Genomic DNA, 15959 nt, shown 5'->3' with positions numbered 1-15959 from the left:
ATCTCTCTTTAAATCAAAGATGGAAATAAAAGGATGGGTTTATGTACAGGAAATTATTACACTTTTTTTTCTTTTTCAGAATAGTATTTAAAATTATTAAAACACAATGAACATATAACAAAAAAAACCCCAAACAACACCACTCTTGGTACAATTTTCTCTTTGGAAAAGAAACTTTGGTTTAAATTTTCCTGATAAAGAAGAAACATTGATTATACTAACCTAATGGAACAGAAATTCCCTGACATGACTCTTAATAGTGTATCATGCTTAAGAAGTCCTGTCAGCTGAAATTTAGTCTAGAACTCAATGATCTCCAGGAACTGGATTTGAAATTACATCCTTTAGCAGTAGGATGAATTAAGGTTCAAGACAAATGCTGAATATAATACAGATCTTAACCTCATTTGGAAGCAATGTTGTTTAAGGCTGTATTAAGGGATTGAGTTACCGCTTCTGCTTAAACAGAAGTGACAGAGTCATTCACAAGGGTAATAAAAATAAACAAGATAATGCAATAGAAAGAATTGCACCTACTGGTAAGGAAGTAAATGAAAAATTAATGTGGATCTTCTATTACCAATCTTTGGAAAGCGGCATGGGATCCAATCGCCAAATGCAACTCAATTTAAAAATTGAGGGCTAAAAACCCTTCATTGAGGGCTATAAAGAAAGTTGATCAACAAAAAAATTCAAAGCTTTTACATAAGAGTGATTTTGTAAGGATGCAGAGAAGCAGATATTATCTACAGGATTCCATTAGAAGGCTCTGGGTTGTATCTCTGCTTCTAACAACCACCACTTTACCTTTCACAAACATTCTGTATCTGAATGTTCTGTGTGAAAGAACTGAGTCTGTTGGTTTTCAGAAACATACTTTCTTTTCTAGACCCATTAATAAAATATCTAGACAGGGGACAACCACAGGGCTGATTTCTGGTTTATAATTTATACAGGTTTCCAACTGCAGAGAGGCTTTGAGGTCTGACTGGAAGCACCCTGTCAAAGCTGCAGGAATGAAGCTTGTTTTGGTAATGCTGATATTGTAAAGTATGCCTGGATAGCACAATTAATCTTGCACTAACAATCAAACTTTTTTCAGGGTTTATCCTAACAGACTCTGAATAAACTCCTGCAAAATAATTACTATAAAATGATTTATCTGGCATGGTAACCAGTGAGTGTTGAGAATGTTCAATAGAGAATCTGCTCATTAAAGATTCCTTGCCTGACACTATTCATTCACAAGTGAGGAATTCGTGGGCAGACTTTATAGATTACAGGTATTAAAGCACCCACTGGCTTTAAAAGGATAGTGGTGTTAGAAATCCCAGACAGCAATTCTTCAACCAAAGCATTGTCCCCTTTCTGACACTCTGATGATGCTATGATGTTAAAGGTGGAATGAATTGCCCTCTGAAGTGCCTCTTTTTCTCTCTGTTGACTATAGAGGGACCCTAGAGACTAGCTTCGACATGATGCCTAACTTTCAGATAGCTGAAGTCACAAAAGATGAATACCATCTTGTCTAACTTCATACAACAAAGCACCTGAATGCCTGAACTAAATCTTGCCTAGGGAGATTGAATCTCATGATGTTGTGAATTAGATGACTGGTTTATTATACAGATTTTATTCTCTGACAGTTCAGTTGAGGTCTAGACTGAGAATTTTGCTGAACTGCAAACTGAATTAGCTTTGCAATTGGAGTTTAGGGGAAGATTTTTTTTTTTGGTCTCTTATCCACTGAAAATATTTTCTGGTCTTTGTTCAAACATTAAAAAAAGCAGGCAGCATCAGTGGAATGTACATGTGCTAAAAAAGAGCTCTCTTATACACTACTAAGACAAAGAAATATGGAGAAAGACAAGTCCATTGTTTGGCTCTGTAAACTGGAAAAGAAACTGCCATTTCATTAGTGCCTTACCTATGCACTCTATATGAAGACCTGACACTTAATAAAACCCACACAAATACAGCAAGACTCCTTAGTGAAGCTCTGCCATGTCCAAGCTCCGCCTCAGTAACGTTTGGAATTTGTGCAATTTGCTAAAGAGGAGTCCCCAGAGACAGAGCTCAATTATACCGACGTGGCTGCATCTTAGGCAATGCCTAGCATTAACTAAAAACTCAAGCTGACAGCCAGTCTCCTCTTTCCTGTTGTAGATGCACCTGTAAAATGCTGGTTACTGTTGATGCCACAACTGGCCTGGTTCTGTTCACATCTCTTTCACTTCTAAGATGGATGAAAGGAATATATTCCATTTCCTTCCAACTAATTCCATCCCCGGTGTCAATTAATCTAATTGTCACTGTCACTACACTAATGCTCACTCACTATGGCCTGGCCAAAGGGCTTTGGTCATCTTTATTCATCTGTTGCCACTAGCCTTTGTATTTATGCTAAGGAATTCACAATGTAATTTCTTTGTCCTTTGCTTGTACTCAATGCACAGTACAGACTCATCTGAGAGTACTGCTCTGAGATGGCACAGCAGTATGAATAAATGGAAACAGTAATAAACTTCTCTGTAGTCTTTACAGAACAGTATCATGGTGGGCTTGCAATGTATTTTGCATGATTTCCATTTGGTGGCATCCTGCCTGGTCATGACACTTGGGTTTCATTTCAGCAATTACCCTAATTGTCCAGGAAAGGAATACACTGTTTACTTGAAAATTCAAAAAATAATATGAACCAGAGAATGCTCTGACTGCTGTTACACTTGAGAAAGACAATTCTAATGCAGTACAGACACTGCTGATGACCGGTACTGCTAGTAACAGAAGCAGCAAGTAGAAGTACATTTATTATAATTTGAGGAGAGCTACATGAAGCCCACATTCTACAAATCAACAATTAAGATGAAGACTACTTGCTACAATATAAACTTATAATGGAGTAATAATTGCCCTAAAGGTTTTGTGATGAGATTAGACAGGCAGGAATGTTTTGTGACTAAAGGGAAAGAGGACAAATAGGCTTGTCCAAATGAGAGAAATTGCTTGATTTCACTTGGGAGCAGAGGAAGTTGGAGGTGCTCCAAAGGTGAAATTAGAAGAAAACAAAAGATAAACACTGTAAGCATGGAAGACCACTGCAAAACACTCTGTGCAAACATGAGCAGGTCAAACATCTCTTTTCCAACATAGGACAGAAAAGTTTATTTGCATTTCTCAGTTGTAAGTTATATTTTTAGCAAATAGACTTTGTATTGCAATCCAATTAAAAAAAATTGATATAACTTTATAGTTATATGTAAAATGGCAAACAGTAAGTGTCAGCTTCAGCCTCCTTTACCTGCAATGAAAGAACAGCTATAACTTAAATCTAACTCTTCTGTTGGCTGTGAAGAGCCAAGCAATGATGAAGAAACTGAAATCCAAATCAGCAATGTTCCTATCAAACCTCTTTAGGCTCCTCCTTTTTCAAAAGCTTTGATAAATATGTCTAGGGACAGATCTTCAGCTGATGCAAACAGTTGAAGCTCCAACAATTATTGGGATGATGCACAATTTGCTTTACAAATTTCACTGGCAGAAACTCCTTACAAGTAATTGCATAGTTACTCACTTCCTTTACTTTGGGAAATAGCTTGTATGCAATAAATACTTCCTTTACTTTGCTGTCTAAACAACTTGGCAATTTTTGTAGACAGGTGAGTCATTTTGCTACTGTTTTGTTACTGATGTGCACAACAAGAGCCTGACGAGTGAACACTGTTGCCAAAACTTTATGCTTAATGTTTCTGATCTTACAGCCATTGCTTTCCTTTTGTAATGGTTGCATTAATATATGTTCGTGAACACACTGGTGACGTTCTATAACTCAGTAGCAATGCTGTAATTTCATCCTTTTCATATATATCTTTTTTTTTTTTTTTTTTTGGTACTGTATAACCTGATGTTGGATTTACGCAGTTGTTGCCTACAGCTCTAAATGATGTTTCAAAAATCTAGTACATAATTTAGGCTTAAGTGCACGGAATATTTACTGCTGTAGTCTACAAAAAATAATTTACTCTAGGTTGTGACTGACGATTCAACCAAAAGAGCTTAGATCCCAGTATGCCACAACCCATCATCTCACAGAACCAGACAGATTGCCTCTCAATCCTCAAAGGTTTTAGGTATCAAAATAGCTGCTCTGTTCATCTCTATTCAAATCTAATAAAAGATCCACCATGGATTATATTTTTGGAACATGATAAATGTCTCTTACAGAGCTGACTAAATTATGTTTCCTTGTAGATCTGAAAAAACATTTCCAAACCTCTTATTTTGCTTACAAATTTGCTGATACTCCATCAATCATGTCCCATGAACAATACACTTCAGTCTGGAATTGGACTCAGGATCCAGCTGACTCACTTAATGCTTGCAACCTCCCAGTTATAAAAAACTTCACCAGTTCAGCAGGCAGTCAGTTAAAGAAAGGAGGGGAAAAGATATTCTTAAAACTTCTTTCATGTTATAAAACCTGACTGTAATCTAAGATCTTGCCATCCACGTGTGACTTCTGGATCAATAAGCCATACTAGCAGGGCCTTCAAAGGCTCGATTCATAAAAGCCCTGTATGCCTCATTTATGGAGGTACTCTCTAAAGCTGCCTCCATGGAGGCATCGTGCACAGTCTGTCCTTTCTCATCCTCACAGGTGGAAGGCATGCCTCAGTGCAGTCCATAAATGATGGCATTTTTGAAAACTCCTAGGGGACTAAGGAGTGCGGTTCCCATTAATTTGTGCTCCTAAGTCACTTGGCAGCTTTTGATAGTTCCTCTTTTCCCCATATTTTTCACATCTTCAAAGTAAAAGAATTGCAACACACGGTTTTAATGATCCTGACTGACATTCTGATGTGCAGCCACTGGTTGTGAGTTTTCAAATACAACATAAAGGTCTTTAATTTGTTGAAACTGCTTTTCAAAAAACTTTTTTCCCCCTTTACAGATTCTTAAATATTTTAGGGGAAAATCTGGATGTTAGGTTTAGTCAGTTGTCATTTCTGTTTCTGGATTATGGATTTGATTTGGAATTACAAGGTCGAGGCATTTTGGTTTCAGTTGTTCTGTTTAAGTGCATCTACTTCACAGTATCCATCACCAATGTGCCACACCTCTCCCATACCGGATAGAGTGCAGAATTGTTAAACAATGTCCGTGGTTTCATGTAGCAATTGTTTTGCTAAGCAAGCTGGCTGCAGTAGACCTGTAGAAACAGTACAGCAGGACAAAGCAAGCTGGGCTCCCTGAGGCAGAAAGCGCGAGGTTTTGGACAAGACAAGAGAAGAGCTGAACAGGGTCTTAGGGCACAACTGGGGCAGATTTGCAATGAAACCTCAGACACAGAAACCAAGCTGAACGTAAAATAAGCCCTGAGCTATAGAAATGCCTTGAGCCAAAATGTAAAGAACTCTTCCCTGTGGTGAAGAAGGAGAAGGAATTACACCTTTTTATCAATCTTACATACAGTGCACTGCTACAGAGCAGTGGTACCTCAGAAACCAGTGTTGGTATGCATGACATTTAGGCAGGCTTTAAAAAAACGAAGGTTCTTGCTGCTGACATTATTTCATTTTCACGCAAACACAGAATATCTTCTTTCCTTATTGTGTCATCCTCTCCTCATTCTTGTTCCTCATCTTTCAAAACCTATTTTGCTCATCAATGGCTCTGGTGAGATGTGCCACAAAAAGGGACTAGTTTCCACCTGAACATCCCACATATTTAGCTTTGCTTTGGAAAATTTTAAATGTTAATTGATTAATTCTTGTGCATTTAATTCAATTTTGACAATTCACTGAATTTCCTTTACTTGGTTTCTTTGCCAGTTCAACAGATTATCCATCTAGTTAGTTCAGTCTGGTTGATTGAGTGGCTATCTGATTAAGTTTGATTGCTTTAGTTAATGAATTGGATTGTAAATGTTTATTCCCATCACTTCCTAACTGGTCAAGCTTTTTAATCATTTCCACTATCTAAACCAATTAGTCCTGCCTGACATCCTGTCATTTATTTTCAGCATTACTGGTTTATCACCATCTCTTCTTTCCTCATCTCTCCCTCTCTCTGTTACCTGAAGGGAGCCTACAAGAAAGATGGACAGAGACTATTCACAAGAGCATGTAGTGACAGGACAAGGGGGAATGGCTTCAGATTGAAAGAGAATAGGTTCAGATTAGATATTAGGAAGAAATTTTTTACTGTGAGGATGTTGAGACACAGGAACAGGTTGCCCAGAGAAGTTGTGAATGTCCCATCCCTGGAATTTTTCAAGGTCAGGTTGGATGGAGCTCTGAGCAACCTGACCTAGTGGAAGATGTCCCTGCCCATGGCAGGGGGGTTGGAACTAGATGATCTTTAAGGTCCCTTCCAACCCAAGTCATTCGGTGATTTTATGATTCTATTCTTCTGCTCACACAGTCTGACTCTATCCTTTTTGCTTGATCATCTCCCTTTTCTGTTCTGACTTTCTAAGCTTCCCCACTGTCTCTCACTTCTTCATAAAGGATTACCATGGTATTCCCTCACAAACTTGAATGGAGTTCAACATCCAGGTCTTAACAACTTCAAACCTCAGTACTATTTAAATCAGAAAACCTTTTCCTACAGCTAATAATGAACTTCCTGGATATAAAACAAAATTCAGAGCAAAACTACCCCAACTTTGTTTTTGCAAAAATCAAGGATCTGCATGCCTTCTGTTACAGGCCAGCAGTCTTTTGAAAAAGTATGGGTTTATTATGGAGAGTAAAGGGAGAGTGGGACTGTCATCCGCTTACACAGTAGAGTCAGATTGCATAAATCTTTGAATCTGGACTAATACTGGTTTAAAATCATTGGGTCATCTGTAAATCATCATTGTCCTTCCCATTTCTGAAGCGATAATAGCGAATCTTATGATTGTTTTAATAAATCCAAGCAGTTAAAACATCACAAGAACTAAGTGGCAGCAATTAATAGTAATAAAAATAAGTTCAATTTGGGGAAAGCAGATTACAGAGTTCATTTTCTTTCACTGAATCAATGGCTCCCCTGTTGAAATAAGCCTTAATTAAGGGAGAAGGTCAGGATAAAAATCATATACAGCATTAAAAAGATAATGTACTGGCCAATTCTTCAAGGTGTTAAAAAGTACTTAAGACCCACAAGTGCCAACATTTGCACTGTCTCTCAAGCAGTTCCTAGTACCTCTTATGAGCAGGTCCTTCCCTTTGGATTATTAAATCTTTGGATTTTAAAGGCTGAGATTTCTCAATTCTGTTTCTTAACCCAAGTCACCTAACCTTTTATGAATTAGAGTAGATGAACCTGCTTACTCAGGTAATACAGTAACTTTGCCTAAGAAACACACTCATTTGGAGCTGCTCTGGCAGATTCCAGCCATTCCACCTTCTCTATGGAAGCATCTATTTTAAAGACCAGTTTTAAGTGCGTTATTACACCATCTAAAACATTTCTTTATAGCTCCCTCCTCCATATCGTAAAAACCCAAATATATGGTCAGTTGATTACTAAATAAAACAAAAGAGCAATAGGTCCCATTCACAAACAAACTGGCATGACAGACCTGTGAAAACCAAATGCTTTAGATATTCAGGTTTGTTTCCCCCCCGCTATCTATTTGTTGAGCACACTAATGTTCTAAATAGATTAAATTATTTAACATAACCCTCACTGTCTAAATCTGGCTCTGCAAGAAGTAGGTGTTCACAGTCAGCAGCAGAAATGCATAATCATTAATTCATTACTGCAAGAAGCTACTCTACCACTAATTGAGTTACTGTGCCTTTTCTAGAAGCAATATTAAAACTAAATTTGCTTAATTTTTTTTTATTCCTAGCATTACTATAACTTAATTTAAAAAGATGAAAGTGAAAACAAAGATAAGCCCCATAACAAGTTCATTAAATTTATTTTACTTAAATTGGCACAAACCACAAGTGAAATAACTTTCACTTTGGAATGACTTTAAAATGATTTAACTTTACTGCAGCCACCACACTCATCTGTAAAGCAGTTTTTTCTCCAAGACAAGATCCCTACAGGATTAAAACACTAGCAGGTTAGAGATAGTTTTTGGCACACAGGCTGAAGTCAGAATAATCAGTCATACCTCATGGGGGAGCAGAGGTGAATGGGTAGGAAGGTGGTTGCCAAAGCACTTGGAAGCAAATATTCTTAAAATAGTAAGGCTTTTCCAAATGCCTACTTAGTGAAATTAGACCCTCAGGAAAACCAGCTCAGTTGAACTGTATAAATAGCACAGGCCGCTCCATGGAAAATGCATCCAATCTGCCTGGTTGTTTTTTTTTTAAATGAAGAAACTTAATCCAAACACACTTAATAATTCCCATTGATTTCAATTAACTCTGAACCTTTCCTCTGGCTTGGTAAGCTCTTTAACCATGGCATTAATGCCAAAGGAAATTCTCCAGCTTCCTTTACACAGAAGTTACCTGGATAGGCCAAGTAAATATGGTAAATGTTGGTCCTAAATCTCAAATAGAGACAACTACTTTTGAAATTATGACTACTTTTTTTAATCCTGTCTATTTTTCAGTTTTATAACAACAACACATTACTGACTGTGCTCATTGTTCTGTTCATCTGAATTTCTGTACAGGGTGGATCTCAAGACCATACAAGATGACATGGTTGATTCCACTGAAGGTGCATATCTTCTTTCCCCTATCCCATAATTGCAACTAAACAAATAATATATAATAAAATATTGTCACAATTCAGCTAGTTGTTTCATAAATTTCTGTAAATATCTTGCAGTTTTACTCAAGTGAAAATTACTTAAATGTTATACAAAAAATTTTTAAGTTAATTAACTATTAACATCTAAATTAGCTGTGTGTCACGTGGCACTTCAATTTGAAACACATTTAATTTTTTTTTACCATGAGAAGAAGCAGCTGCCAGAACAACCTCCCCAGGGATGTGGTAGAGTCCCCATCACAGGAGGTTTTTAAGATGCAGCTGGTCAGGGTTCTAAATAACCTCACCTAGACTTCCTTTCACACAAAAAGTTGGACCAGATTCTCTTTGGAGGTTCCTTCAACCTGGGCTGTTCTGTGATTCTATCACACACACTGATGTAATCTCAGTCTTCTGTTTGGAAGAGGTTAACTCATCTAGGCAATTTTCCAGTAGGAAGCATCAAGAACTCATTTTGAAAAGGGACTCACTGGTATTTCATTAAGTTCAGTTAACCACAACATCCTGTCATGAAATTAATTTATAAGACAAACTGCAAAAAGTGAGCATACGTGGGAAAACTGAAATGATACATATTCAGGTTTTGTCTGAATACACAAAACCATCACTTTAGTAATGATTCAGATACAGAAGCAATCGTGTTTGGAGAAAGCCCTTATTGATCTCCTGCAGTTGATTCATAAATCTGTTGCTAGACTATTTATAAAAGGGAATCATGAAAAATTCTGTGTGGCAGTCAGTCGTATTTCTTCACACACGTTGCAAGTCCATATCCTTACTCTTTCCTTGCTATCTCTTCTTTCAGTAAAATCATCTTCTGGCCTTCAAAATTTTTCCTTTCTTGAGAGGTCCTCTGCTTTACATCAAGGATTTTGCCTTTAGCACAACCTTAACTTCAATTTTCAGAAATTTGCATTATTACAACCATGAGATCATTACAAAACTGACTGCCTACAGCTCTGAAGGTAATGAGTGTATTTCTATGTACTTTCAGTATCTATTGAAAAAAGCTATTGCTGAGTGGACAGAAGCATTAACTTAATCAACAGCACACAGTCTCTCCCCTCTCCAAAATAAATGGTTTTTATGTTGCTTACTGAGCTTGAAAACTTGAAAGCTAAGTGCTTCCTCTTGGACAGGCTGAGTGTCTGAAATAACTGCTTTTAACAGCCTTGGAGCATCATTAAACCTTTAACACGTTTCAGAAGCATTTGGTCTCCACGCCCCTTATGTAAAAATTTACATAGAATTGGTAAATCGAACGTTGCTAAGTAAAACAATGTCTTGTCATTTACTTGTACTTACTATTAAGTACTTTAATTAAGACTTTTGAAAATAAGTTAGCAAATTAATTAATTTACAACTGCAATAAAAAATCAGTAAGAAACCCATTAAATATCATAAATAAGTCAATACATTACTTAGGAAATGAACTCTATTTTTATTACTAGAAATTACCATCAACTATAAAATGCCACTGTACCAATTACTTTACATGTAGAAGGAACAAATTCTTAATTGATGTTATTAAATTAATATATTACTTCTCTGCGATTTGTAAATTTATTTTTTTTGTGCTTTGGCTGCTGCACTTATTTAAATAGTAAGTTGTAAGAAACAAAATTAGGCAATCAATAGCTTAGGTTTTACACACTGACAAACACGATTTGCTTCACATTTAAGTCAGTAATTGAAACTCAATTGGCTGTAGGATGATGGGCAATGCTACCTGTTAGTTGTCCTGAGTCAAAATCTATAGAAGTACAGGCAGTCTTTCTATTGACTGTTGGGGCTTTCTGATCGGATTCTAACTCTATGGTTGAGAAAAACTGTAAGAGCTCTCCCTTTCTAATGGAAATTGGGAAATGTGAAGATATTCAAGCGACAAGTCACTGATTTTCTAATCTGCTGCAATGTTGACCGAAGAAAGGGAAATGTGGGGCACAATTAAGACACTGCAATGACAGACTTACGTTTCCACTCAACTATTTTTAATTAGATGGGATGTGAATCTAGAATTTTTAAATCTAGAATTTTTAAAAATTCAGAATTTGATCAGCATCTGAATCTATTTAAGTTTTTAATTTTAATTCCCCATTCAATCCCATATAGACTGTTATTTTTTCAGTTCAAATGCAATAATTTTTTCTATGCAAAATCTTTTCTACAATCAAAGAACTCAAAAAAAATGGAATTACCAATGGACAAAAGCAGATTCCAACCTCAAGCTTCTACCTTCTTCAAGCCTTTGTTGTTCTTCACCCCGAGGGTGGTTGGGCACTGGAATAGGTTCCCCAGAGAAGTGGCCCCAGCACCAATCCTGACAGAGGTCAAGAAGCATTTGGACAACACTTTCAGGTACATGGTGTGACCCTTCAGGAGTCCTGTGCAGGGATAGGAGTTGGACTCAATGTTCCTGAGGAGTCCCTTCCAACCTAGCATTTCCTGTGATTCCATGATTTTATATGTAACCCACATATGCCTATGGAAATGGCAGCCTAATTTCCTATGATTGTCTGTACACCTTAATTTATTTTTAAATTGCATATATGGCCTTCAAAGGCTTAGAAAAATGAGGCTGAAGGCATGTTACTGTTTCTCAGATGTTTCTTTCCCAAATTCACCCATGTTTTATGTGCTTCAGTGACGTTAAGGTATCCAAGTAGCTAAGCTGCCCAAAGGCTTCTAACAGCTGCAGAAAAATTAGATTTAGATTAATCTTTTCTTATTACTTTCTCTATTTTCTCCAAGCCTAGGGTGCCACCCTCGGCTGCTCATCACCACCTTTTTTTCTCGTAAAAGGACACAGTACCACATCTTCAGCCGTGTGCAAAAGGCTTAGTGGTCTAAACCAACTGAAAAAAAAAGAACAAGTGGTTTTATTTTCCGGTGGTATTATTCATACACCATGTCCTCTAAACAGAGCAGAGGAGTAGCCATTTGCTACAAATCTGTAGACAAAATGGGAGATTTGTTCCTTCTTTTCCTCACAATGTGTCTTAATGGCCTCAGCACCTGACATCCGTCATCGCCAGAGCAGTGCTTGGTGTGGATATGAGCTCGCAGTCTGTCGCCTACGGTTCCCCTTCAAGTGCTCCCAAGAGAAGGGTTCATGTGCCCATAGTCTGTTGCAATGAATTCCCAAAGCACTGCAGATGTGGACAAGTTCTGTCTGTACACCAGCAGCAGAGCAGGTGTGTTCAGTCTGAAAGCCCTGTGCTTTCAGTACAATGTCAGGCTGTTCCTTTCCGGAGCCTCGAGAGCACCTTTACATACAAACAGTGCAATAAATCCCTTAATACAACTGGCTTTCGTGGAGAGCAACATAAATGACCAAAATAATGTATGTTCTCCAGCACATTTCCCTGTCCTAGACAGGTTGAGAAGAAGGACAGGCAGTCCAAGTCAGCAGTACTCCAAATAAATAAAATGGACAAAAAGTAATGTGTTAAGAGCTATAAGTAGTAATATTCTTCACTGACATGCCACCTAAAGATTTCAGTATGATTCACAGGGTCCATAAAACTGGTAGAACTAATATGCAGTTGCTTCTGGCATGGAGCACTAAATTTACATACTTGGATTGATAACAGAGCTTGTATTTAAAAAAGTAACCCCCATTAAGGTTGTCCATTATTAAAACTCCACACATTACATTCAGCTATTAGGGGTTACTCAGCAGTAACTGCTTTGGAATATTGCCAAAGAAAGCCATACTTTTTAGAATCAAGTTTTCCACAGTTGTTTAAAAAACAATCCTGAAATTTGTAACCATGAAAATAAAAACGATGGGTCGCAAGATGTCTGTCTAGGAAAACCCCTGATCTGTTCCACTTTCTGCTGCAGAAAAGCGAAGTTGTCAGGACAGGCAAGCCAGGATGAATACTCCGTTTCTCCTGAAATTAAATTTTCATAGAAATTCTGTCCAAATGGAAACATATTCCCCCCCACCCCTAGCTCTGCCAGACTTGTTCTTAACTTCTCAAAGGAAAATTCTAAGGTTTTCTAAAAAAAACAAAACAAAACAAAACAAAAAACCCCAAAAAACCCAAAACTACCTTGGAAGGGACCCTACTTTATTTTTTATCCTCCTCTCCAAAAAGGCATCAAAAGATTATGAGCCAGAAGCAATCAAATACACTGTTACCTGAACTGCAGTTCTTCATCGCAAAGGAATCCACAGCTGCTACGCTCTTGTTCCCAGCAGCAATATACTCCAGCGAGATCCGAAACGGCTTCTCTAGGTGTCCAACTCTCCTTTGAAGTAACACCCATCTGGTCTCATCATACAGAGAGAGGAAAGAACAAAGGATAAGAGCCGTAAGAAAGGTTACTTTACAAGGACCAAACCCCCAAAGGAGTAGCTCCACATATGGCTACTCACACTGTGCCTCCTACCCCAGTCCTCACTTCCCTCATAGCGCCCCATGGTCAGGGCCTTTCCTTCCCATGGATTTTGCAAAAGCAAGCTTCTAAGCACCAAGATTTCCAGCCAGTTAAGATGTGGAAACCCAGCTAAACAGCAGCTTATTGTTCTGTTCTGTCACACTTCTGTGCACCCAGATTTCTCACAGATGCTTGCCTGTTGTTCAAAAGGCACCTAACTTTCTGTGCAAACCAAGCTGTGAAATCTGTAGCACACATGCACATCCCCTCTAAATATCACTCCTGACTCTCACTGGCAAAGTCTCTTAGTCACTCAGGCAGTAAGACAGTCTCCAGGGGTGTACAATAGCTGTAATTCTCAGCTGTGCAGCAGTGGCTGAGGTAACATGCTTTGCTTCTAATTCAGGTGGCTGGAAGGTCTACATATGCATGAAGCACTACAACTAAAACATGCCATTTCTCCTCCTCTTACTTCCTGCCTCTGTTTTCCTTCTTCCCTCTCTCCCAAACAACAGAAAGTCCCAGCAAGTAAATCAAGAAACTGGATTAGCAGCTCTGGAGACTAATATCCACACTCAGAGAGTGTTACCACTTAGTCTGCTTGTTGCCAAGAGTAAATGAGAACAAAAAGCCTATTTGAACTCAATTTATTCTCTGAGATGTTAGAAGCCATCAAGGCCTGGCTGTCTTTCATGTCCACCTTCTCCCCTCTGATCAGCTGGGTCTGCTGCTTTGCTTGAAATAACCTGCGCCAGACACCATAAGAACTATTCCTAGACCCTCCCACCACCTTCTGATTCCACTTCTGTATCCAGCAAGACAAGTCCAAAGGTAGACAGTAAAAATAAAAGTACCTATTTTTTCCCAAGTATACTGGAATTCTGATCTGCAAGGAAAACTTTTAGAAATTAAATACTTATAAGTTAACATAGTCTAGTCCATTTTCCCTTTCATCCTTAGGCACAAGGTTGCCAGTAAAACCACTTGATGTCATTTGTGAAGGGCTGCTTCCCAAGAGACACATATTACTTCAGCAGCAACATGGATCCTATCACCTGTTTCACTCCAGTTTATTCAGCGCCTGCTCACTGACCATAAACATGAACACAGACAAGAGATTCTGTAAAGTCACTCAGTCACTACTAATCCACTTTTTCACATTTCTATTCTGTTACAGGAAAAACACAGCAGCAAGGAAAAAAGATCTCCCTGTAGCATACTCTAAGTGGTCAGCTGGAGTCAAACAAGCCAACAGAAGACTAACAAAGCCCATTAAGAAACACTCTTTACAGTTCCAGCTGCAACTTTCAAAAGATGAGAACGAAAACTTATTATGTTTCCTTAAGTTGTTTATAAACACCATTATTAAGCATTTTTGAGGAAGACTGTAACTATTTCTGGTTGTCAGAAATTTTTCATTGCTTTTACACGAACTCCCACATTTTTTGTTACTCTTACAAAAATATTTCTCATCAAGAAGTCCCATCACCCCTCAGTGTATGTGTTTATGCTTGTCCGTGGTCTGTGAACATGAACAAGTTTTTCTTGGGGAAGGGAACCCACTGGAACTGATGTTCTGAGCAAAAGAAACTACACAGTTTATCTGGCATCCACAACAAGAATCTTCTTCTCCAGAAGTATGCCAAAATTTGGATGTTACAAACTTAAGAGGCACTTCTGAAAGGAAATCAAACAATGTGTGTATGATGTTTGCACCAACCAACCATCCTTGTGCCTGCTACAAGCGTGGATCAGTCCCAATACAGGCCCTACACTGTGACCAGTTAGGAGACTTTTCTTTGTTCCAGAGGCAGACACACTGTTTATCTTGTCACAGACACAACGTTGTCATTCATTATGCTCCAATGAACTGGACAAAATTCCCAGCAGGCAAGGAAGCTGCCAACAGGTATGTTAAGGACCCAGAGAAAACTCCTGAGCAAGGGCTGCATAAGGACCCTGCTGACAGCTACAGCAGTTCAACTTGCAACTCAGAAAAGCAAATGCTGCTTTTTAATGATTTACTAGATGTCTTTGTCCCTCCTTTTCCAGCAAGAAGAGTGGATATAGAGTGCTAAATTTCCTTTTTTGTTTACAGTAATTTTCATTTCCACATCTCATCTTCCAACTTCTGTGCTTGAGGCTCTCACTTGAGAATGTTGGCATCCTCACTCTTTTTGTATCCCACTCCCCCAAGAGATAAATCTGCTTTTGCTGAAATTAAATAGAATAAAGCATTGAGAGTATTTTAAATGCCTAGCTTCTCTGCGTGTTACTTCTTTTGATGTCATCTCAAGTTAGGTATATTATAAGGATTAGAGGATACAAATTTCCCTACAAATAGAATCAAAACCCACCCTAGATTAATTTTGATTATGAAACATAAAAGCATCTGTATGTCATGAAAATTGTTTTTCTCAGCTTCAGAAGACTGATGGATTTTAATTCCAAGAACGCAGTGGCTCTCAACAATGATTTCCATTTCTGTGCTACCACTAACCCTCTGGATAAATGTGCCAGGAGTTTTAGGAATTGCTTTTCTGAGTTACTGGTGCAATAACTTTAGTCTGAGATTCTCAGGCCTCTCATAGTTTACCACAGAAACTTTATTAACTCCCAGAGCTGTTGCCAAGCAGGTATTTTATATCACCGCAATGCAAGACTGAAAAAGGCAGACTCACTCAAGCCCAGATTCATTACAAAATATATTCATACATCGTGGTACAAATTCCTACAATAAGTTGCCTGAGATTCAAAGATTCATGTGAAAAGAAATACCAAGTATCGGCCTCCTTCTTCAGAGACATGAAAATAAGTGAGCTAAAGATGACATTAACTGGCAGATT

General features: G+C 38.1%; 1 protein-coding gene across 1 annotated transcript in view; it reads right to left on the bottom strand.

Moving 5' to 3' along the window:
- The window catches only part of ALK (ALK receptor tyrosine kinase), a 307386-nt gene that overhangs the window by 91298 nt on the left and 200129 nt on the right, over window positions 1–15959 (bottom strand). Inside the window, 1 exon segment of the mRNA XM_027713024.2 lies at window positions 12875–13002. Within this exon segment, the coding sequence (XP_027568825.2) occupies window positions 12875–13002 (128 nt within the window).

This window comes from Pipra filicauda, unplaced genomic scaffold, assembly GCF_003945595.2.
Source record: "Pipra filicauda isolate LSUMZ 115617 unplaced genomic scaffold, ASM394559v2 scaffold143_size2779998_pilon, whole genome shotgun sequence".
In the NCBI taxonomy this organism is placed as follows: Eukaryota; Metazoa; Chordata; class Aves; order Passeriformes; family Pipridae; genus Pipra; species Pipra filicauda.
This window is presented reverse-complemented; position numbering and strand designations above follow the sequence as displayed.